The 24,655-nt window shown below is 37.9% G+C and overlaps 2 protein-coding genes across 7 annotated transcripts in view; both read right to left on the reverse strand.

Moving 5' to 3' along the window:
* Nucleotides 1-391: 391 nt before the first annotated feature.
* Nucleotides 392-24,655, reverse strand: part of LOC108147060 (probable nuclear hormone receptor HR3) — a 29,282-nt gene continuing 5,018 nt past the window's right edge. Inside the window, exons 1-9 of one of the 3 annotated variants that reach the window (XM_041707353.1) lie at nt 17,940-18,069; nt 4,104-4,331; nt 3,509-3,677; nt 3,146-3,315; nt 2,499-2,602; nt 2,280-2,426; nt 1,969-2,212; nt 1,738-1,888; nt 392-1,357 (exon numbers count right to left, since the gene is read on the reverse strand). In XM_041707353.1, the coding sequence (XP_041563287.1) occupies nt 1,237-1,357; nt 1,738-1,888; nt 1,969-2,212; nt 2,280-2,426; nt 2,499-2,602; nt 3,146-3,315; nt 3,509-3,677; nt 4,104-4,331; nt 17,940-18,069 (1,464 nt within the window). In that variant the 3' untranslated portion in view covers nt 392-1,236. Of the gene's footprint in view, nt 1,358-1,737; nt 1,889-1,968; nt 2,213-2,279; nt 2,427-2,498; nt 2,603-3,145; nt 3,316-3,508; nt 3,678-4,103; nt 4,332-17,939; nt 18,070-24,655 lie in introns of those variants that run through there. The other 2 variants (XM_041707352.1, XM_041707351.1) reach the window with 2 other exon arrangements.
* On the reverse strand, nt 18,897-23,397 carry LOC121466830 (putative uncharacterized protein DDB_G0277057). 4 transcript variants are annotated; one of them, XM_041707357.1, is made up of 2 exons: nt 22,851-23,397; nt 18,897-19,326 (listed from the first exon to the last, which is right to left on the reverse strand). In XM_041707357.1, exon 2 carries the CDS (start codon nt 19,268-19,270, stop codon nt 18,899-18,901), a length of 372 nt encoding a protein of 123 aa, XP_041563291.1. In that variant the 5' UTR covers nt 19,271-19,326; nt 22,851-23,397; the 3' UTR covers nt 18,897-18,898. The 4 variants fall into 4 exon arrangements, with proteins under 4 accessions (XP_041563291.1, XP_041563290.1, XP_041563289.1 ...); XM_041707356.1 differs by having other exon boundaries at nt 18,897-19,470; nt 22,851-23,396; XM_041707355.1 differs by having other exon boundaries at nt 22,764-23,396.

The following is a 24,655-nucleotide window of genomic DNA, read 5'->3' on the forward strand; positions in this document are numbered from 1 at the left end:
AGTCTTAGAAACAATAAAAGTTTTTAATTATGCGTAGGATTTCATATCAAAAGTTTTTTGTTTTTTGTTTTTCGTTTTATTTCTCTTTATTTTTACTAAACCTTGGAACCGGATTGGGATTTGTCTATCATGTATATATATAGATATATATAGCCCTATATATACGTGTGTGTATGTACGTAATTATGTTATATTTAAGAAACTAATAAAAAGTTGTTTTTAAACAAAATATTGCATACTTTTATGTGCTTGCTTGAAATTTCCATGTATTCTTTCGATTTCTCGCTCACTTTAACTGCTACTTTGCTTCTTCTGTTTTTTTTTTTTTTTGCATCCTAATCCTTAATCATCTGTTTCGTCCTCTCTTCGTCTTATGTAAAATGTAAAAACGTAACGGTAAATTGTAAATATATTGTAATTGCATTAATCAATATAATTATAAGAACACATTTTCCGAGATATTCGATTTTGTTGTTGTTTACAAAGAAATATTGTTGTTAGGCATATAACCGATAAGACATAGTTATAGTTATACATACATCTGCTGTATATATAATACACATACTTTAGTTACAACGTAAGGCAAAGACAACCTAGGCGGGATCGGAGTCGGGATTTATAGAGGGGAAGGAGGGGTTAACCGAACTGAAGTTCTGGATGTGCGGGGTAGAGAATTTCGCTTGGTTTTAAGTACTTAGTCGATCTGATCTGCTCGGGTCTGGATATGAGAGTTGGGAAGTTACATACGTATACATATATAGTATAACCTCGAAAATCAGAGTTTGATGCCCCTTGCTCGAAATGCAATCGGTTTCGGTTTCGGATTCGGTTTCGGTTTCCGTTTCGGTTTCCGTTTCGGTTCTCTACGAAGCAAAAGTCTTAACTGAGTTAACAATATTTTTAAAATATTTCCCCTTCCCGTTGCGTCATCCGCTCTCTCATATATAATATATATATGTATATAGATAGAGTTCTTTTTAAGTGAGTCCTTGGCGAGGATCACATCCTTGGTTGTATGCTAGCTTAAATCATGATAAAGTTCTTGTATCTGCCGCACGCGCAGTGGTTGGTTATTCAAATAATTATTGTTGCCGCATCCTGCGGCCCTCAGTCCTCGAGCAGCGGCGGCTGCTGCTGCCCGGCAGGGGGCGCCACCGGCGGCAGGACACATCCGGTGGCAGCCGCATCCTCGGCAACCTCGTCCGCGGTCGTCTCCAGGAACGGCTGCTGCTCTTGTTATGTCAGGTCCTGCTGCGAATCTATCGAGAACAGCTCCTTGTACAGCGCCGGAAAAACGACGTTCGGGTGCTGCAGCTTGAACTTGCTCAGCGATTCCATGTGCAAGATGGAAATGTCGCTGGAAAAGTTTGGAAAATTGCGTGTTACATACATGTGGTAGACGGTAGATACATTTGTGCTTGAAAGAAAATTCCTTACTTTAATTTATAAACTTTCATTCAAAAGAAAAATACCAAACAGAGGTTTTTAACATTTTTTAAACTTGCCGATCAACTTAAAATTGATACATAGTATTTTCAAATGTATTTACTATACAATAAAGTACAAAATTGGTTGAAAATTATTATTTTATTATTTTTGAGAAACAAGAGCTTTTTGGAAAACTGAAGAACTTAACTAACAATCTTCGGCTTTACCATACTATTAAGCCTAGATTTTTTTTTTCCTAATAATTAATTTAATATCTTTTCAAGCACAATGTACCATTCATTGACCTACCGGAAATTGGGTATGTTATTCAGCAGTGTGTCCAGCACGGTGACATCGCCCTTGAGCGGCGCATGATTCGTTTCCAGCTCCTGCCGAATCGCATTCATGCTCAGATTGAAAAGCCTCTGTATTTCCGTATTTCCACGCACTCCATTGCGTTCTAGAAAAGGGACACGGGAAACGTTAAGTTATGATATGATATAACTAAAAGAAATATGTTTATATTTAAATAAATCGCACCTGGCCAGAGCAGCACTAAGCTCTGATACAGCGCCAGTTCCGTTTCAGTCAGTTTGAGTTCGGCTATCGACTTGGCCGTTTGGAAGATGCGCGACACCAGACGCATCTCCTCCGAGTCGGATGTGTAGAACGCCTCCTGGGGCAGCATCACATCGCCGTAGAGTACCGCGTTCTGTGAGAGATCTAGCAGTCTGGACATGCGAACAATCGCCAGCTCAAATGAGCCCGTCTTCAGCAATAATATCTAAGCCAAAAACAAACAAAAATAATATTATATTAAATACTCTAAATATATTTAATAATAATATTACCTGATCGTCCTGACTCAGGCGCATGAATCCCGGTATTAGCTTAGCAAATTCGATTATGTTCTGTATCATTTGTGTAAGCTTCTCGGCGCAGTCTAGCCAGAGTTCCTCTTGGCCCAGATTCTTGTAGTACAGAATGCGCGACACATCCTACACAGCGAGAAAAGATTGAATACCCAGTTATCCAGGGCATACTTTCGGGGCTTCTCGATAAACACTCACCGGCTGCTTTCGGAACATGTCGTGCACAGCTTCCAGTTTGGTATTTGTGTTGGCATGCGCCTCCGCCAGCGTCTTGATCAGCACATCGTTGATATCGCCATCCGCTAAGGGGGTATCAGATATAGCTAATTATCAAATTTTTGCAACATGTTTTGGGACCCATTTTTGCGAAATCATAATGCTATATGCTAATGCTAAATGTGTGTTTAAAACTGTGAAAACATATCTAACTTGGCAACTTAAAGCCTACTTTTGGTTAAAAAAAAAAAAGTAAAAAGTCTTCAAAGATATAACATATAAACTTAGCCATAATTTAACCTTTTAACTTTGCTATTAATGTTATGTTTAAGTTTTCATAATATTCCGAAAAGCTTAGATTTTGCCTAGTTCTCATAAAACATTCTATCAACAGAACGTAAGATACAGGTTCTGATTATATATTTTACCGATAGTTTAAGTTGCATACATATAGTTTAAATAATTAATTTAAAAAAATTACTAAAGCCAAAGAATAAGCAATTATTTTTGGAAAAGCTTTAAAAGGCAACCATTATTAAGATGATTGTAAAATGAGACTTGTGGAGAAAACAAATCTTACATATGAAGGGCTTTTTAACTCTGAATATGGGGAATATCCCCCTACTCACCGTGACTAATAAATTCGGGATCGATTATTGTACTGCGCGGCTCGTAGGTGGTGCTGTCCACGTAGTCCGCCGAGATGTCGTACTGCATGGTCTGCTGGGGCGTCACCGAGGCCGAGTAGCCGTAGGGACTGCCGTAGCCCACCTCGTTATTCGAATAGCCGCCGCTGTAGCTGAGTGACAAGAAGGGCATTACGGGTCGGGATCGGTGATGGCAGACGGGGAAGAGAAGAGCAGACAAGAGTAGGGAGATAAAGATCGAGGTCACCAGGCGAGTCAGGGTCCGGGTCAGGGTCAGGGGTCAAGGGGATCGTGGACTGATCAGAACAGGGGGCGGGGGTCGTTCGCATATCGGTCATACTGCACCTATTGTAGTTGTTGTGATGCAGCTGGTCGCTGCTCGAGGGCGTCTGGGTATCGTACACGGAGCTGTCGGGGGCCGCATCACTTTGGGCCCTCATCTGGGCCCGGTGGAAGCGCACCTCGTCCTCGACCTTCTCGCGCTGCTTCTTGGACATCCTGCCGAACTTTACAGCTGCAATGGGGGGTGGTTAATGGGGGCGGGATAAATACATTAATGCAGTGCGCCAGTTGATCACTAGCACGCGGAGAAAAATGCGGAAATTAAATCGAGATGGTTTTTACCAATGGAATTTTGATGCCTAAGCCAATAGTTATGGACATACCTCTTTATAAAATACTAAAATTTCTCACTCTATTAAGCATAAACTTTGTTGTTTCCAATAAATAATTGAAATTAAAATTTAATATTAATATTAAAGTTAGACTGATATAATTATTTCAAAAACAACACATTTATATTTCTTTTAACTTCTTAATTTATATAGAATAAATTGGCAAAAGTTTGAATGTCAGAACCAGTTTCTAATTTTAACGCATAAATTCAATTTAGTTTCCTGGCAAATTTCTCTGGGTGCACCGCTTAACACTTTTTACAGACCATCACGACTCATTCCCAGTTTTAGGCACTTTTGCAGTCTACAGTATTGACATCGGTTGCGATTAACGCGGTCCACCACACACTGTTTGTTGCGCGGACACTGGTAGTTCACCACGGAGCTCTGCGACCTTCGAAAGAACCCCTTGCAGCCCTCGCAGGTGATCACGCCGTAGTGCACGCCCGATGACTTGTCGCCGCAGACTTTGCATGGAATTATCTCAATTTGAGCTGCAATGAGATGATGAAAAAATGTGCGTTAGAATGTTGTTATTTTAAAATTAAGTAATTTTTAAATTCAATTTTGTTTCAGCAGTTCCTAAATTTATTTGCTAGGGACCTGCAAGCTGCAAGCAAGGATTAATCCGAATATCCAATGGATAAACATAAACAAGATCGATAGTATATTATCATATATTCTACTTTTTATAAACGGCAACAGTTCAGAGTCTATAATCTCTACAGAAAGTAGTACCAAAGTTATTAAAGTGTTTATTTCAACCTATAAATTAAAACTGAGTTTTAAGAGATCCGAAAAACATGAGTCTAAGACTAGTTTTTTTAATGTAAAGTTGCATACGTATTGAAGAGCTATAGACAGGCTGTTTGCCCACTAAAATCTTGAAGTTGCAGGCCTCAAGTTATTTCTAATAGAGAACGCCCCGCAATTACAGTCAATGGATTTCCGATGCCAGCCAGCCTCTTCATTGTCGGAGTTCAGACAAAGCCACTTCGACCCCAGAGAACTATTGCGCAATATTGTAATGTATTATCCATGCAGCACAATGCACGCGGTACCTTAAGCCACTTGTCTGCCCAGACAATAAAGAATAGCCCGACAGTGAAGAGGAGGGGGCGGGATTCGCAGAGACGAAGGGAAATAGTGCGACAGCTGTTCGGGTTTCCCTTGCCGCAATCCTTTCAGCAGTGATGGTGATGCAATTTCCTGATCAACAGCAGTGCACCATCGCATCGCTGAGAACTGGTTCACAGAGAGAATCAAAATCTGCGGCCATTTACACTGCCCTGCAGAAGTGGGGTGAAAAACATTCTTGTCTGTAAAATTAGTTTCAATGTTGTCCGACATAAGTCTTTGCTAACAAGTAGTAATTAAAAGGCTTAAAATATTTTAGAACTTGAATCAACATCAAAAGTTGGGGACAGTACTTTGTTTTGATAGTTTTTTTTTATTGAACAGCTCAAAAGTCTGGCACATTTTACACATTAGTATAAAAATAAAATCATACATGTTTAAAATTTTTGTTATAAGCATAAAATTTTATGATTTATAAATATATTTTTAAATATGTATGTAAAGAAATGCAATTAAAAAAAAAATCTACTTAAAACTAGGTAATTAAAAAATGCATACAAATTAAACATTATCCAAGAAGAAAAATAATTAAAATGCACTAAAATGTTTTTCTTGAAGTACTCAAACTTTTGTGGCCTAGTGTAGGACTTAAAAGCCAGTGCGAGAGGGATGGTGGAGCGAGGGAAAGAGCGAGAGCGGCAGATTGGTCTCGTCTGGCGGCGGTATTGTTTTGTGTAATCTAGGCGCTTTGCCTTGCGTATTTGTATTTGTATTTACCCACGAGGATGAAAGATGCGCGCTGAACCAAACGCACACAAATACAGACGCAGCAGCATCAGCGCTGGCAGCGACGCCGGCAGCGCCGTCGACGTCGACAGAGGGGGAGCACAATCAAAACACAACAGAAAGCAACACCAACACGAGCGCAGCTTAAAAAATGTGCCAAGCGCTGCCGCTTTTTTTCGGATCGGAGAAATGTGTGACAGATGATGAGTGAGTGAGTGAGTAACCCGACTGTCTTTGTGTGAGTGAGTGACTGAATGTTTTTCAAGAGTCAATGAACTTTTCCCACACGGCAGTATCTCACACTCACACAACATTCTCGAGAACCGAAGAAAAATAAAACAAAAACAAAATCAAAAAGAAAGTTCTCTGCTTCGGACTCTCTTACAATTGTCCCACTCTTAGGGGGCTTCTCTTAAAAGAGCCGCACTCTTTCGTTGCAACTGAGCGGGCAGACAGATATTTAATTATGCTAGAATGTGTGTCGTCATCAGTGAAAAAGTAGGGTTTTAAGTTTTAGTTTTAAGACGGTTTTAAGGAGCTTGGGGCCTACTTAAGTCGCATTAAAATTTTTATCGTTCTCAGGCATTACGAAATACTCGAAATGCTTGCACGGAAAATGCAGTACTCGTATTCGCCTTTCCCCCGAAAACATATAAATCTTTATCCGAAGTACCGGAATGTGCGTGTTTATGGGTCTTCAGACAGATAACTCGGGGGTTGCTGCAGCAAAGAGAGAAATGCAAAGAGAGGGGCACATTTACCGTTATTACAAGTAAAAGCTTCAAACTTTACAGCCATTCAGGCACTCATTTGTATGCAGTTCAGGAAATCGATAAGTCAACCCGATAGCACTTACACGTGTACTTTTAAAGGTGGAATTTGCTTAAAAAGCTATCCTCAAAATTTGACTAGATCTTAAAGTATATGAAATGAACTGTAGTTTTACTTAAATACTGGTACTTATCTTATATAACTTTTCCAACTTACAATTTCTTTAAAACCTTTTTGTATGCAAATGGACAAAAATTAGTATTTATTAGTACAAATTGTTCGTGGACTTTGTAATTCATTTTTAAATTATAAAACACTCACAACTTTCTTCTATTATTAGAACCCAAAATGTCATGCAAAAGCTTACATGGTAACAAGTTACCTTAGGGTTATTAACCATTAATCTACGCATATTTTCGCCCTCATTTGGGTTAACAAATAGCAGGCGCAAATATTTACTTAATACGCGGTGTGGAAAAGTGTGTCATGAAATACATTTTATTGTCTTATTTGGCATTTTTTGCGTTGTGTACTTTGACGGCGAGAAAACAAAATTTATGACATACTTTTTCTCGAAACGAAGGCAAATATTGGGTGAAATTGTTTGCTTATCAGAGGCGAAGGGCAGGAATTAAAAGGCGAATTTAGTGTACGCAAATAGTAAAAAGAAATGCATGCGATCTGAGATAAATTTTTAATTAAATACAATTTTTTTTTTGTGAGTGGCACGAACGCCTTTGCTCAATGAAAACGCATCCATTCAATTATTAGGTAATTCCACATCATCACGTACACGCACCGTTGTCGAATAAAAACAAGTTACATTCAATCAAGTAAAGCAAACTGCATTTCGTTGTTGATCAACCAACGAGTTTACTACGCCTATTCAGCTTAAAAGAAAATTAATTGCTGTATAAAAGCGGCTTAATAAATTAAATTCTGAATGGCCAACGCCAGCACACATGAAAAAGAGCCAAGCGGAAAACCGCCCAAATGTTTTGCATATGCAATTTATTTGCAATGCACCGCGGGCTTTCTTTTTCGCACTGCTTCTGCTGGGTGCAGCAATAACCAGAAGTCAAAATTAATATGTTCTTCTTTATTGCGAATGCATGCCAACAACAAAAAAATGCAGTTCGCCAAGAAGCAGCACAAAGCGAGTAAAAAGTGCAAAAAGCACTCGCACATGCATATGTGTGCACACTTGCATACGAAAATTAATATGCAACGACATGTGCTAACGAAAAAAAAATATAAAAAACCCGGGAGATCGGGCGGGACGTAAGGCTTTAATGGGCGGGAGACGGGGGGCACCGGCCGCAGGGGAGGGGCTGCTGCATATGAATTGCAGTTTTTGGCACTGCGGCGAACGGCAAAGTCAAATAAAATAACAATAACAGCGCCTGAAACTATAGAAATGATATACGAAAAAAAAACACTCACATAATATCTCACGAACAGTCTGACTGAATTGAGCAAAAACTTTGTAAAATAACTACAAAATTGATTGATTTATAATTAAAAAACCCATTTTAAGAGTTGTTTAAAATTTTGTTGTAACAAAATAGATATAATATTACAAATGTTTGCTGTGTATTTTTTACTTATATTGATCTTTTTGGATTGATCTTTTTGGATTGATAACGAGTTTTCAAAATTATTGTGAACTTTATTTTGCTTTTAATTGAAATGGTCACAATTGGGGATAGTTGTTTTTCAGTGCACGTTTATCTTTTTTAAAATCATACGTTTTTTAGAGACTCTAATTTATTACCAGATTCAATTGTTAATGAAACTCACTAAAGTTTTTATTGCATTCTGAAATCTACATTGTTGCATTTAAAACATTTATAGCATTTTTACATTCATTTAACCACTGTGCTGAGGCAAAGAGTAAAGCACAGTCAGTTTTGAGTTGCCCATGTGGCAGCGCAGTCGACGTTGCTGCGGTTTCTGCTGCTGTTGTTGTTACTGCTGCTGCTGCTGCAGTTGTTGCTGTTAATGTTGTTGCTGCTGCTGCTGCTGCGCCTGCTGCGGCTGCTGCGGCTATTGCACAAGTTGCTCGTTCGTCGAAACAACAACGACGGCAACAGCAGCGACTTCGACGTCGGCTGAGGCACGAGCTCGCAGCGTCGGCAATTCGCAATTCGCAACTCGCATTCGCAGTGGCAAAAAGCAGCTTCGTAAGTGGGTCAGCGAGCTGTGGGGTCAATGCACCAGCCGACTGCCTTGTGGCCAAAAGAGAGCCAAGAGAGCCCACAGAGTCAGCCGAGCTCTCTTCTCTCTTCTTATTTTTCTCTGCTCTGTCGTGTTTCATTCTTTTGCCGCCAAGCAAATGCTAATAGAAAACTGGTTTTCAGCTTTCACAAATACAAAAAATTTTAAAAAAATACAACAAATACAAAAAAGGGGGCGGAGGAGGAGGATGGGGTTAAAGGGGGGCTTTTAGCCGGCTGTGCGAAATGCCGTTAGGGAAAAAAGAGCATTAGCATTAGCATAAGCATTAGCATGCTGGCTACGTAATTTGTCGCTTTCTTTTTGGCCAGCTCATTGTGGCTATTTTCTCTTTGCATATTTGCAGAAGGCCGTAGAATGCCGTTAGAATTTCGTAAGGTCCAAAATTCATTCATCTCGAAATATACATAATATACGCGGCTATAAACTTTGGCTAACGGTTCCGTTTCTTTTTTTGGCCACATGATGAAGACGTTGGCTTGGCATTTTTGTAATGTTTACATTTCGCACTCGCTCGCTCCTTTTCTTTTCCCCATTGCTGTCCCTTTCGCACTGCCGGCGTACGTGACGCGCTCGTTCTTTTGTTGCCAACAAAAGAATTTCTCATATACAAATTTTTGACTGGGCCCACAAGTTTATTGACCCACGGAACCAACCAAAAAGAAAAGAGGAGGCTGAAACAGCGGCAGCCCAAGAATTTGCCATTTTTAGTCGATTAAATGAAATGCTAAGCATTTTCACCAAATGATGTAATTTCTCTTCGTAATACGATCGCTTTCTATACGAGTTTTATACAAAGTATTGATGAGAATGCCCAAAAATATATACGTACACCTCAATTAGTCAGAACGGCGGACACATGACGTATGCGCAATTTATTATATTGTTTCCCAAACATCACGTATACGCCGCTTCACGTGATGATGGCAGGCGAGAACAATTGGCAATATATCGAGAGAGAGCGGGTGAAATTTACTGGTTTTCTTCGAAATGATTCACAATTTTGTAAAAAATTTCCCTTATAGATTTAGATTTACGGCCAGCTATAAGTTGTGTTTGACACACCAAAATAATTTGCTTTCCAGATATACATACATATAAAAAATGTTGAAAATAAAAAAAACAAGAAAGGAAACAAACTTCGGGAAAGCTAAAGTTTAAATGCCTTTGCAGTTATTACAAAAATTAAATATTTTTTGTTTGAAAACAACGAAGCTTTATTAAAGCGATTAAAATTTAAGTGTTACATAAAAGGCTTTGTATTTAAGATTATGTGAGTAACTCTATTTAATTAAATATTATGAGATTAAGAACAATATTATTGTTGATTAGCAATTACATTTTTATTGATCGTTGTTGAAGCAAAAGTGTTTAAAATAAGTAGAACGGTACTAACACGTCATCATATTACTTAAAGTTTTTAGCCAAACGAAGACAAGTTCTTAAATCTATTAAGCTTAATATCACTCTGAAAATTCTCTGAACAATTGATTCAGTCGGTAAATGCATATTTATGTGCCTGACATCGACGTACCCCCACCCCAAAAATTACCCACAGTGCAGCATAAAAAGTAGGCCTACGGCATTATTTATGCACGCTTCAAATGCACCAGCAACGCTGCAGCATAAATGAAACTCAACTCAAAAAAATAAAATAGAAAAACTCATGGCAAATACCTTGAAAACCTCAAAAGCCACACACAAAGCTTGTAAACTGACTTCTTTGGTTTCTGATTGTTTTTCTTTCGGTTTTGCGCAACAAATGCACTTAAGTAGCCAATTATTTATGGTATTTAAGTGTTTTGACTAAAGCATCAACCCAAAAGAACTCGACATCAACTTTTGCCGTTTGCTGTTTGCTGTTTGCAATTTGGCCAAAACAAGAATTTTCAAGTTGAGCCAGACCAAGACACACGTAAAAAATCAAATACAAATACATATATACGAAAAATGGCATCTGTGTGGGGAAAAAAAAGTTCTTGAAGAAAATCCATTCATAGTGGTCGTTGGGTTGATGGAAACCAGGCAAACTCGTTTTACCACCATTAATTAAAATTTGCTTTTTTTTTTTGGTATTTTGGTTGAAATGTCTGCAAAATTAACAACAACGATTGCAGTTTGCTACTGGAAAAGCAGAAGAAAAACCCAAAAGAGCGAGCGAGAGGGGGGATACCGGGCGGGCGGGTGAGTGGGGGAGATAAAGTGCTTCTATCCGCCCTGTTGGCTGTACCGCCGCTGGCGTCATGCAAATTGTAATCAACAAACAACAAATTTTTCTGTAGAGTTGAAAACTATACTGCAGGCACAGTAAGCACTCGCCTTGAGCGTGAAAATGTGTATTTGATTTTATCCAAAAAGTAGCAATTGTCTAGATATCATTAAATTGAAATACTACACTGTTTTTAAAAGCTGTTCTTAAAATTATCAAAATAAGGAGTTGAGAAATTTTAAATAACTAAATTTTAAGCTGTGTAATGTGTTCTTACATTTAACAAAAATTATTTATTCCTTCCACACACTCTACACATTGTTCTAAAGATTACTTTGTACATTGTCATACACAATTTATTATATTACTCCATTTCATAATACATATTGGGATTTAATATAATAAAAATTAAAAAGGTAAAGTTAAAGGTAAACTGTAGTTTCAGATAAAGGTTTATGTAAATTGTCATACCTATATTTTTGAAAGTGTTTTAATTTATAATATAATTTATAGCTACTAAGATAAGATCAACTAGATATGGTAATTGAAAAGATAAGTGAAAAAAATCACATATAAATCTTTGAAATAAGGAAAACTTAGATAATATAAACTAAGATACTTAAAAATTGTGCTTTGAAATTAGTTAAGTTAAAGGTGGATAAATTTTGAATCGAATCAAATTAATGGGTGGCCCAATGTAGGTCCACTGTACACTGCTGTTGGACCAGCAACAACAGCAGAAAACATTCATTTTGTTTTTCCACTTTTCGCTGCCAACTTCACCCCCCTTTCGGTCGCCTCTGGCCTCCCAAACCCCCCCCTGCACCCCCCTGGCCCCAGTCGCTTCATCATGCAACTGTTCGCGCCGCGTCGCACTAATATCCGTCCTTGGCTCGTCTGTTCAACTTTGTCCCAGTTTTTCGCATTTTGTTGGCGCGCTTTGCCTCCACAAACGTTGGCGTTGCATTCTGTCTAAGTGTGTGTGTATGCATTTGAGTGAGTGTGTGTGTAATCGCCCAAGTGAGTGTGTGTGTGTGTGTGTGTGCCATTCGTGTGTATATATTTGTCTATTCATTTGGCGACGCGACTCAAATGCAATGTCTGTGAATCTGTTTGTGTCTGCATTGTGGGGCACATGCAATCTTTTATTTGCTGCCTATATATATATATATACGTATACACACACTCGCGAGTAATCACGAATATATATATATATATAGTATACCCCTAGATATATACTTCGTATATATTCGTGACAAACTCACGCACAAAACGTTAAACTATGCGAAGAGTTGCATAGATAAGATACGCAGCTGGTTGATGAGGGGGGTTTTCGGGGGGTTGTTGCATTGGAAAAAGGCGTAGAAGGGGGGAGGAGCGGAGCGGAGGGGTAGGGGCAGGGGCCCACTCATGCATCGCATTTAATGTCTGCTTTATAATTACTAGAATAATATCATTTAATTTATTTTTTCGCCGCTGCCTAACATAATGGAAATGTTTGTCATTTCAGCTATTACATTTTTTTCGAAACCACACTTTATTGAACGGATGTCATTATATGCTCTCGTGGTGTATGGTGCATATTTTCACATTCGAGAAACTGCAATTAACCTAATAATACTGAGAGTTACGTTTTAATAAGAGGTTGTAAATTAATGGACCTATTTAATCTAAAAATCTGCAATTCAGAGAAAAGTCTTGTATATTATAAATAGTTCTAAGTATAGTAAAATACATCATTTTAAATAAAAATAAATAATAGTCAAATTCCGAAAAAATTAAAATATTTTAAGACTTTTTTAAGTTTTAATCAAAATTGTAGTTTGTAGTTATTTTCCTTTTTAAGGAGTTTTGCTATATAAAAAGTCTTTTCTATCAAAAGTTTTGCAACGCCGTAAAGTATCAGTATCGCCCGGAGAATTACATCGCCTTTAACTATAGAACTTTCTAGTTTTCGTTCGCCACTCAAGTCTAGTATTCTATTTTGATGTCTTGTCTATAGCTTTGGTATATAGCATTGAAGTTGCGGTGGCCTTATGACACACATTCTGTGGTTAAGCTTATCTCGTGTATATGTAAAAAGTTTTTTTTTTTTGCCGTACTTATATGTAAGGCGCGAACTACAATAGTTAGAGGAGAAAGACAAAGAGATAGCGACTGTTCCATCTCTGTCGTTGATCATTGTCCGAAAATAAACATGTAACTATCAATGAAATGAATCGAAGCCAAACTTTAAGCGCGCCGCTGAATCAATAGGCCATATCTTCTTCTGGATCGATTGATATCTCTCAGACATTTCGATGGGTTGGGTTACGGGTCTGACAAATATCTGTAAGTGTTTCGTGTCACTATCTGCACGATTATGTTTAACGAAGGTCGTTGAACTCAACGCCTGTTTACTCATCTATTTGGCTGGCTTTTTGGCCACACTCTTGTAAGTTTCCATAAATTATCAGAATAAATAAATATGTGGTTTCTGCATTTCATAGTTTTCTAGGACATAAGCGAATGAACTTTTCGGGAACAATAACAGCACCAGGGAAAAAGAACACATTACTCTATTTGCTTCCAGCAGACAGACCAGAATATTTCGAAATATTTGCATGCTCCACATACGGAAACTGTATGGATATACGGGGGTGGGAATTGATGGGAAATTCCATGCCAAATTTAGGTTTTTTTCGTAAAGAAAATATGTCTACAAACGCTTTCTGAGTTTGAAATGCCTAAGTGCGACCATATTTATTTCAAACATCTGTCAAATAATAGGAATTTTGGAAGAAATGTGTATGCCAAAGATTTTTATGTCTTGAAAAAAAGTGAAACAACTTTTTAGGCTTTAATTTTAAACCAAACTGAAAAGTCAGAACTAACACTATTTTTATAGATTTTTTTTGCTATTGACATTACCTTTGTTAAGCTCAAATTTGATATTATAATCATGCGTGCGCTATAAATGTATTTATTTATAATCTATTTACTTAATTAAAGCTCATAAAATACAGTTAATTGTTTCAGTTTATTTGGCAATTTAAATGGCATCTTAATAGGTTTAGCTATAATAACAAAACCGAGAAATGTAATCATATGTCTTATATATGGAAATATTATTGCATGGAAATGCCATCATATACTATGCCTTAGATAGTATTCCAACCACTATTTTCTTGTTTCAGTTCACTTTTAAATATTTTTACAGTGATTAGGTGGCCAAGGGGGCTATTTTTCCTTTTTTTATCGAGCTTGAACTTTATATTTACATATATTTGTATTCTTATTTACAATACACTTTAAGCACTTTGCTACCGATCGTTGTAACCAAAAAATACCTATTTCTTTACTTGTATTTCTTTGTTTGAATTATAGGTACACCTTATTTGTTACCTAGTTTAAAGAGATTTTTAACTAAGTTCCCTAAAGTTTTTTAATAACTTATCATTACTTAATCTTCGAGCTGTTAAAACCTATTTTTAAGCTTTAATCATCTGTGCTTAATCGAAGAAGTTAACGGCCTCCCAGAAAGGAAGTCAAAAGTTCGGCGACTTTTCTACGCCGGGCAATTAAAACGGCATTTACATGAGCGATAGAAGCCGTAATCGTGGAAATTCACGCAATAATTGTCAAACAAAGAAGTGGGCAACAGAATTTCTCTCTTCCTCTCTCTCTCTGGCTTGTATTTATGGCTCCAAAACTTTGACTGCATAAATAATAATTTTAGTTTGTACGAAAAGAGAAATAGAAATGGGGGAGAAGTGGAAAAAGCCATAGAAAGTAAGGCCCATTGTTTGTTGTGTTTTTATTTTTTTTTGGTTTTTTTTTGGTGTTTGATGTTGTAATGTGCGTGGCGTGGGCAGCGCTGCCGTCGTCGCAGTCGACGTCGACGCACGCTCCCGCATAACAGTCAACGAACGCGGCGCTCTCACGCACTCTCTCCCGTTCTCCCACTCTCCCGCTCTGCCACTCTCTCCCCCATTTGCTCTATCAAAAAGTGCGTAAGTGTGCGTGCGTGCGAGTTGAATGACCGCCGAAAATAATTTTTTCCTCGATTTTAGACTTTTACTATGTTGACGCTGGCGATGATGATTGTGAGTGTATGACTGTGTGCTTTGGCGCTTCTCACACAGATACACAGGAAAAAAGCACTACTCATACAAAGGGGCGTTTTGAGGGGGCTTTTGGGGAGTTAGCCCCTGACTTTATACTTACATATCTCAATAGAAATTTTTGGTCTGTATGATTTATATTTTAATTAACAGAAAAATTACAAAAATATATTAATAATGATCCTAATAATAACACTGTTCTGTATTCTGAATAACTAAAATGTGTAAAAATTAAATAGTGTACAAAACAAATAAATTAATAAATTTATATAATCATTATTATTATTATAATTAATTATTAAAAAAAATTTTTTTAGTTTCTGATATTAGGCACATCAATTCAAATTTTATTGATTTAATTCATTTACTTAAAATTAAATAAATATTTGTATTAAATTAAACTACAAGTATCAAATTATACTTCTTTTATTAGTACATAGACATCTTTGGATTTCCAAAACCCCATAGATCAGCTCCATTCTACGCCTCTGCCCACACGCATACTCTCTCAGGTTGTCAGAAATTTTGTAGCTTCATAGTTTTCGGTTTTTCGTTTGTTTCGAGTGTTAAACGGGCGTTCGCACTATCTCGCAGGGGCGTTGGGGGGAAAGGGGGCGGGGCCGGTTTGGGCTTGGGCCTGCATGGGTCGCTTTTTTTTTCCACACATTTCTTTTTGTTTTATTTGATACGCATGTGTCTGTGAGCGGACTACACAATCAGCTAAGGCAACAGCAGCATTTCACTATACCAAAACTTTTTCGGTATGGCTTTTTTGAATATTTTTTATTGTTGCCACTTCTCTCTTCCCTCTCCTTCCAAGGGCCAACGTTGTCAACTCTTTCGCTTTTTAAATTTCGTTTTTGGACGCTTACTGTTTGCGCCGCAAAATTTCTTTCTTTCACTTTGCCTACGTTTCTATTTGTTTCACAAAAGGAAAGGCGAAAAAACAACAGCGAAACGCAGTAGCAGCAGCGAAAAGTGAAAATTTCAATAATGAAAAAAAAGTTGATTTCGCGGAAGTCATAAAGGCAAATTGCATGCCAAAAGTAACAGTGACCAGCGGTCAAAAAAAAACAGAGTCCCTCCTTCGACCCCCATGCAGTTCGCTTAATTACTTACACGCAACTTCGAAAACAGGGGTATAGATTGCTGCCAGTGATTAAGATTTATGTTAGAAATAATATCCTCCATGTTCCCGACCCAAACCTTAATTGCATTCGCAGCTGACCCGCTAAGGGGTCAAAGCACCCCAATTAAAAACGTATTAAATTAGTTCTTAACTTTATTTCCTAAGCTTTCATTCCTAAAAAGGAGTGAATCATAAATTCATGAAGTCAAAGCTAAGAATGAGCTTGAGGAAATTCGTAAATGAATATAATTTAAACTAAACTTACAAAAGTTAAGAATATACATTTATTGAAGAAGTATATGAAAATATGGCTTTTAGCAGCATTTCAAAAAATGTTCCTTTTTCAGTATAGTTAAAGATTCCTTAAATCTTGCAAATATTCATAAGATTTTTTTTACAACATGTAACAGTAGGAATATTACTTGCACAAACCCGGATATTCCCTTTATCAGACTTAAAGATATGTATCATGAGTGTATCTCTAATTTCCAAGACCTTTTATCTTTTTTCCGCCGAATAAAAAGTGCCAAAAAACACAATTAAGTCAATTGTGAAGAGCAAAAAATACAAATCTGCAAAATGACTGTAAAATACAATGAAATAAGCTAATTATCCAATACCAACAAACTAGAAATTCATACTCGCATAGTAATTTATTTATATGGCTTGTTGAAACTTTGTTGGCATTACAATATCGCATATATACATATATATGTAGGTTTTTATGACTAGCGCGCGAATTTTAATTCGCAAGTTTCTTTTTCATTTTATTTTATTATGATCTCCTGCTGTACGCTTTTTATGACGGCTCAGTTATATATACAATTTGTATCTTTGTATCTTTGGCAGCAGCGAAGAAGAAAGGGTCTGCAGCCGTCTCTTTCCTGTTCTCTGATTGCCTTTTCGAATTAGTTGAATTGTCAATGCAAAAAGGCAACAGGCCCCTCGCATACAAACGCAAACACACGCAAGTGGGTTTCGTAATATTCATTTGGCTGTCTTTCTTCATTTACGAATTTCATGGATTTCCCTTAAATAATTTCTGTTGCTGTTGTTGAGAAACCCAAGTGACTTTCACTGCCAAGCAGCCAACGAAAATACAAAAATACAAAAATACGAAAAAGAGCAGCAACTCATTTCGGGACCAACTGACTGACTGACTGACTGAGTGACTCCAGTCTGCCACATAAAACCAGCAACTTAACTGGATTTCATTAAATTTATACTTTATTTTGCTTTTGCTGTTTTGTGCAATTCTCTTGTTACTTTTAGCGGGATGAAAGTTCACACTTGTCGCTTACTTCACTTGCTGCCTTTGGAATATATGAATAATAGCCATAAAAGTCATAGACTTCCCAAAGGACTTAAATCAGTTCGAATAAATTTATCAGAGTCTGCAAGTTCATTATATAATCTCTATGAAGGCGGAACTAGCACTTATTTTATATCCACTATAAAGCCGGTGGCGTAAGTAATAACTTTTTTTCATATTGCACAACTTTTACTTTTATCCGTAAAGACATGACCTATCTATAAAACTCTTACAAATACGCAGACAATATATATTTATATACTGATTGTTTTTAATTTTCATTTAATCTCATGTAAAATTGTTGATCCATTTTGTCAATGCTTACATATTTTGCTGGTCAATTTTTGTAAGTTTACATTTTTTATTTATTTTATTATTTTTTATATGTGTTCTGTTTTGCTATTTTTATATTTTATATTGCTATTTTTCCTCTCAGGACATTTTCAACGTAATTAAAGAGTTTAAATTAGTTTGGTTTACCTTTGATGGAACCGCTGGAGTTGTTTTGTCCCGCTGGCGATTGGACGTTGCTTTGACCGAGGTTGTTTGCGTGTGCTTCCAGTTTCGAAGTGACGCTGCTCCACATGTCAAACATACGTTGCGTATACATAATTATTAATGGGAAATGCGAAGCTTTGGTGACGTTTGTAACGTTTGCTGTTGTTGTTGGTGTTGCCGCTGCAGTTGATTGGTGAAATAGTTATAGTTATAGTTATGTACACTTCGTATCAGTTGGTGCAACCGCTGATGAACACGGGCACTCACACAGACTGCCATACGCGGCGTATGCGCAATCTGGCTGCTCTTTTTGCAGTTGAATGAATTCGAATTTCGCTTAAGTTTAGTTTAGTTTTTGTTTTTATTTTTGCGGTTTTTGTAAATATGTAAAACGTTGTATACAGTATTTAATATATAGATATATATACTTTATATAGCTGCCCTTCGATTCCAATTGTATTAGCCAATCGTCTTATTGCACTTGGTCTTTACTTATGTTTTGTGGCTTGTGTTAAGCTTGTCCGTGGATGCTTTTATGAATGAATTTTCAGCGCTTTTCGCATTCAGTGTGAATCAAGAATTATCACAGTGTGTGTGGGTGTTTTGTGAGACGGGGGCGGGGGCGGTGTGAGGGGGGGGCTTGCCAATCGATATATATGTATGTATATATATTTGTTTGTTGTATATTGCTATATATCTATATGTATGTATATAATGATCTAACGTTGTCAGGCCTGTAGGTACTAAATTGTTGATGTTGTTGAATCTGATGTTATATGTTGTTGCTGCCGCTTAATTATTGGTTTTTCGTTTATTAAACTATTTTTTAATAAGACACTTGTTCGCGTATGTATTAAACTTGTTTAGTTATCTATCGTTATCGTTTATTTAAAGCAATTTTCTATGATTTGATAATATCTATTTAAATCGAACGACCAACTTCAACCCTTTTGCAGTATGTGCAGATTGTTGCTGTTGCTGCTATTGTTATTGCTATTGTAGTTTTTGTTTTTGGTTGCTTTAGGCAGTTGTTGTTTTTGCTGCTGTTGCTGCTTTATCACTTTCACTGCGTTGTTGCTGCTGCTGCTTCTTCGGTTGCTGTGATTTTTATTGTGTTGCTTGTTGCTGTTGTTGTTGTTGCTGGTGCTGTTGCTGCTGCTGCTGCTGCTGGTTTCTTTGTTGTTGCTGTTGCTGCTGCTGCTACTTTTGTTGTTGCTATGCTCATTGTTTTGTCGATTTCTCTGTTTTGCTTGATTCCAAATCAAAATTTCCAAAAATACGAAAATTTCACGACAATTAATTCCGGAAGACATTTAGGCGCAATCTGTTTCTCATCGATTCGAACTGTCGCTGCCTTGGAAACGTTCATCTGTTTTTCAATATGGTTTAATTAGGCCCTTAGCTTGAACACTTTGATGTACAAAATGGTTTGGCCAGTTATGTAAATACTTTTGCTACGCACTGTCAGCCATGGCCAAATCATGGCATTCAGCATATTGCACGGGAATGATGTCTGCAAGTGGGGAAATCGATACATAAATCAAACGATCTTTGGTAGCTCTATAACCAAACGTCGTTTGATCTAATGATGCCCGAGTGTGTGTGGAGCTCTTTGTTACATTTTCATTATTTTCAGGTAATTTATACCATATTTAATTATATCTCTTGTACAGTTAAATTTAATTGTACTTTAATCAGAAATCAAAATTTATAGTTGTAATATTTTTATTTACTTATCAGAATACTCATGACATAATCTTGCCTATAAATAAAATAAATAAATAAATAAATTCCCTTTTTATTCTAAAACCTCATCGAACTCAGGAAATACATTCCAATAAATAAATATATATATAAAATAATGGCAAATGACATGTTTAATCCCACAGATTTAGTAAATGATAAAAAGTATCGTATAACATCATGTCCACTGCGATCCCATATTTTCCCTGTGCAGGCATCGCAATTCAGGAACTGTGCCGAACCCCAAACCATAGAGTATAGCCCGTAGCTCTCCCTTTTTTCGGTTGGCAACTCCCTTAGGCTACTGATGACTATATGGACATGAACATGGAAAATCGATACAGAAATGGGATTTAAGGGTGCCCAGACAGACGGTGGGGTTTTCGGGTGGGGGGTGGCTATGGGGCTAATGGGGAAAAACTCTGAAATGCAGCGCATAAATCTCGTCGCCAAGCATAGTGGGTGTGTTCCTTTGTGTGTGTGTGTGTGTGTAAACATAGAAAAAAGTTCTATGACCCAAAGCTCAAACACACACACACACATAGAAAATGAGCGACAAACGAGCCGGCAAACCCAATGAATATAAAAACATTTTTACTTTTCCCTCTCTTTTTTTTTTTGTTGGTGAGGCCAAAGGGGGGTTTTGGGGGAGTGTAATCACTTTGTTGGTGGTTTGAGGGTGGCTTTTGGGTGGCCATGCGGAAGCCTCTGGCAGACATATAAAATACGTCACCAAAGCGACAGCAACAACACTGAAATTGTGCCAGCTCAGAAACTGAGAGAGAGGGCAAGAAGAGAGAGACGGAGACGAAGAGCGGGCGAGAAATTTACATATAGACAAAGCGCAAAGAAAACGCTGAAAAGAAAATGAAAATGAATAGCCCCACAGTGGAAATGAAAAATTCTCTCGCAGCGACAACGAACTTACTAACGGTACTAAAGCTAACGAGCCGGTCAAGCCGATGATGAAGCAGAGCGAAAGAGAAAGACAGAGAGAGCGGAGAGAGGCGGTGAAAGGGGGTTGGAGCAGGAGGGAGGCGGCAGAAGCCGAAGGCGGTTACAGTTACAACAGCAACAGAGCGACAGCAAAGCAGACGACAAAGTTTACAAGGCAGCGCTGCCGGCGACGCAGTTGCAGCGCTGCTTGGGCTGTTGCTGCTGTGCTGTTGTTGTTGCTGCTGCTGTTGCTGTTGCTGTTGCCGTCGCAGTACGTTGACGCCGACGAAAAAGACCAATGACCTATGGGTGGGCTCTGCCGCAGCCCCCACTTTTCCGCCTGGGACTTCTGCTTAGGCTGTTTTCCGCTTCTACACGGCCAGAAAAGCCATACGAAATGCTCCTAAATTTGGTAATCTCTTGAGATCCCATTCCGCTATCAAGACCCTATCTTTAAGATCGCTTAATCTCATGTGCTTCATTTTAAGAACTTTCTTTTTACCAGACTGCAATGCTACAAAAAAATATTTAAGACTTAAAGATCGTCTAGAGTCTTAATTTTGTTTCTACATCAACAACTTAAGTTTTCAAATACTTATTATCTTCATTGAAATTATTTAAGTTCTTACTTATCCCAAAGCAGTGGTTCAAAAAAAATACGATTTATAAATATTATTTGAAGCTATGAAGCTAAGATCATTACTCCAATTTTACTAAGACAAATTTAAGTAATCTAGGATATTTGGCTATTAAAATATCATATGCATTTGCGATTTCTTTGTTAAAAGTGCTTAAACTGCTAAAATGTATCCCCAGGAATAGAGCCAACAACACATTTTTCTTTGTGCAGCACCAGTTGTTGTTGTTGCTGGGGTGGCACACTTATGGGGCGACACATGGAGTGTGCCAGTGTGTGTGTGTGTGTGTGTGTGCTTAGCAATGTTGTTCCACTAACGGTAATGCAAACAGTCGACTAAAAAGGCCGGGGAGCAGTGGCAGCAGGCGGAAAAGGAGGCGCAGAGTGGGTGGTGCTGGCGACGACCGACTTTGCTCTGCTCTGAACTCGCCTGAACTGAAAAGTCGGTGCAAGTACTCGTACTGCCGCCTCTAACTGCTTCTAACGACAACAATAACAATTGTTGATAATCATAAGTTGCCACAATGGACACAGACACAAAACTGCAGCGCCAACAAAGGGGCCAGAATCTGTGGACAAGAAAAGGGCATAGCATCTCGTGCTTTGTGCCCTGAGATTCGGGCTCCTAAGATCTGCACGGAGGATGGAGAAGAACGGCAAAGACAATGGACCCAGAAGCACCAAGTAACAGATACTGGGAACACTATGAAAAATTGCGAAAAGCTTTCAACTGACAGTTGGCAATAGTTGCTAGAAAAGGGGTTGTTAATTGGGGGAAACTATTACCTATATGAGGGACGCCAAATAAGCTAGCCAAATGTTATAGCCGATATCCACAAAACTTGACTTCAAGAAATCAAATTTAAAAGAACAATAAACAAAAATGGCTATCATGAGAAGTCCTAAACTGGCAAAGAAACGTTATTACTTAGTTGGAAAAATCTCAGAATAAAATTCCAAAGGGAATCGTTGTTTTATTAAAGATAGGTTAATGTGTTGGGTAAATACTGAAGTTTTAGAAATTACTTTAAACAAGTTTCGTATGAAATAACAAATATTTATATTTTCAAATTGTAGATGACAAACACTAAAGCAAAATCCTAGAAGGAATGCAACTATTCAATAAAATTTCATCGCTTTGCATTTAATTGTTCAAGTGTTAGACACGTGTACTTAATAAACCCCGAATAGCCAGAACAAACACAAATATAAAAACAAGCAAGCCTAAACGATGTCATAAATTTCTGTTTCCCAATCATTAAATCCCCGATCGTGTGATATATCCGAAAACTGGTGGCTAGCTATCCAATTAGAGGCAAATAGATTATTCCAATAAATTATCCAATTTGCGAGCGACGAAGTCTGCTTTCGTCGTGTTGCGATGAGGGATTTTCCTGATGGATTTTTGGTTAATTTTCATTTGGTTAATAATATTTTGATATCCTTGCGGCACACACACACACACTTGGGCACATCGATCGTACACATACACAGAAATTGGCTTTGTTTGTGTTGCACAATCGAGGAGGATGAGGTTGTGGGAGGGATTCTCCAGGGTTTTTTTAAGGGAGTATTACGTCACTGGCACTTCCGTTTCCGTTTTTTGTTTAGAGAGGGCGCGCGCAATTGCAGTTGCAGTTTTAGGCACGATGTGGAATTTGAATGCACACGATATTGATTGATTGACTGGTACTGTATATATAGCGATATATCCTATGATTTTGTTTTGATCTGAAACCGAACAAACTTCATCAGCCGCCGCATGTTGCAAGGCTTTAATTTGTATTTTGTATTTGATGTATTTTGGCTTCAACAAACTTGCACACACTCGCGTCTCGTAGTTTTGCCTTTTTAGTAATTTTTACTTTTTGGGGGTTCGATTTCTCGGCAGATGGGGGGGTGGTGAGGCGTTTTTTTTTTTTTTCTGGAGAGGGGCGTGGGGGTCAAAACGCATAGGCACACGCACACACACAAACGCACACACGGACGCGGACGCGAGCGATGGGAAATAAAACGGTACAGAGTATAAACAACAACAACAAATAATTAATAATAAAGATACAACGCGCCACGCATCGTAACCCGCCGCCGCGAAACGCTCAATTCGAGGTGTAGCTGAAAAGTGCCGCAAAATGTTATCGACTGTTCGTTGTCGTCGTGCGGCGGCAGCGACGCCGGCAGCGCAGCGGCGGCAATGCGGCAGCTGAGCTCCCGCTCCCCCAAAGAGAGTGGGAGCGCAGAGGAGAGCGAGAGAGAGAAGTGGGTATATGTGTCTCTGTGCCGATGACTTCTTCTTCAGTTCGCTGCCCCAACCCCCCTCCACTCCACCTCTTCCCCTTTTGCGTCGTCCGCTTTGGGCCGTTCATTCGCTATGGCAACCGCTCGCCCGAAAGAGAGTGTGGGGCATAATCAGCTGTTATCGCGGAGGCGCTCGCTCTCTCTCTCTCTCTCTCTTTGAGCCCCACAATTTCTCTTTACTCAAAAGAGAGGGAGAGCTTTTTAAAGGAAGCGCCTTCAATTAGCAGGTCAATTGCTTTTTAGGCCAAAATATTTGCACTGCAGTTGAATTGCCAGCTATTTAATTGCACTTTTTATCTTTTGGCCAATTGTTTTTAAATACTTTTTCGGGGCGGAAGTTGAAGTTGGCCCTAAATTACGCGAGTCCTGTCAACAAGCGTTCAATGATTGAAGTGCTTGTAATACCCTAATTTTATAAAATACTAATATATGTATGTGCTCTAATGCTTAAACAACAATGCTTAAACGTAAATGTTGATAAACTCAAGATATTCAAGTCCTGTTAGTGACTATACCAAATATAATTACCGTATAATTTTTGGAATATTATCATATGAGCTAGCTAATAATTGCAAAGTGCGCCATAAGGTAGGCAAGCTTTCTTTAACAGGGAATTTACTAAAGGGTGTCCTATAATGGATGTTCTTAAATTTTTAAGAAGTTCTTAAATTAATATGTAAAATGTAGGTAAGCCACATATTCCGATAAAGAATATATAACAGAAACTTCAAGTCATTAAAATCTTCTACCAAATCGTTAAGTTAAGTTTTTTTACATTAAAATATAAATTTGGGTGTCTTAAAAATCGTTCGTCGCACCAGTTACACAAGTTAGTTAATGTTATAAAATATGTCTCGTTCTGGTAAATGCAGAAAAATTAACTGGGTTAAATACCAAAATAGATGAGTTTTTATGCATCTATTTTTATTAATTTTATAAATATTCAAGCCATTATGCTTGCAAAAAATCACTAGACAGTCAAGGTGAACTGCACACGGAGTTTGCTGGCCAATTAAAAATGTTAAAATAAGTTTAAGTCATTTGGCAATTTGCTTTCGAAGTTTGCCAAAATGAAAAGCAAACC

The sequence above is a fragment of the Drosophila elegans genome, unplaced genomic scaffold (genome assembly GCF_018152505.1).
Source record: "Drosophila elegans isolate 14027-0461.03 unplaced genomic scaffold, ASM1815250v1 contig_183, whole genome shotgun sequence".
Classification (NCBI taxonomy): domain Eukaryota; kingdom Metazoa; phylum Arthropoda; class Insecta; order Diptera; family Drosophilidae; genus Drosophila; species Drosophila elegans.

What these genes read in the sequence shown, in the direction of transcription:
- LOC121466830 (XM_041707357.1), bottom strand. Translation starts at nt 19,270, where the DNA reads ATGTCTTCCGGAATTAATTGTCGTGAAATTTTCGTATTTTTGGAAATT.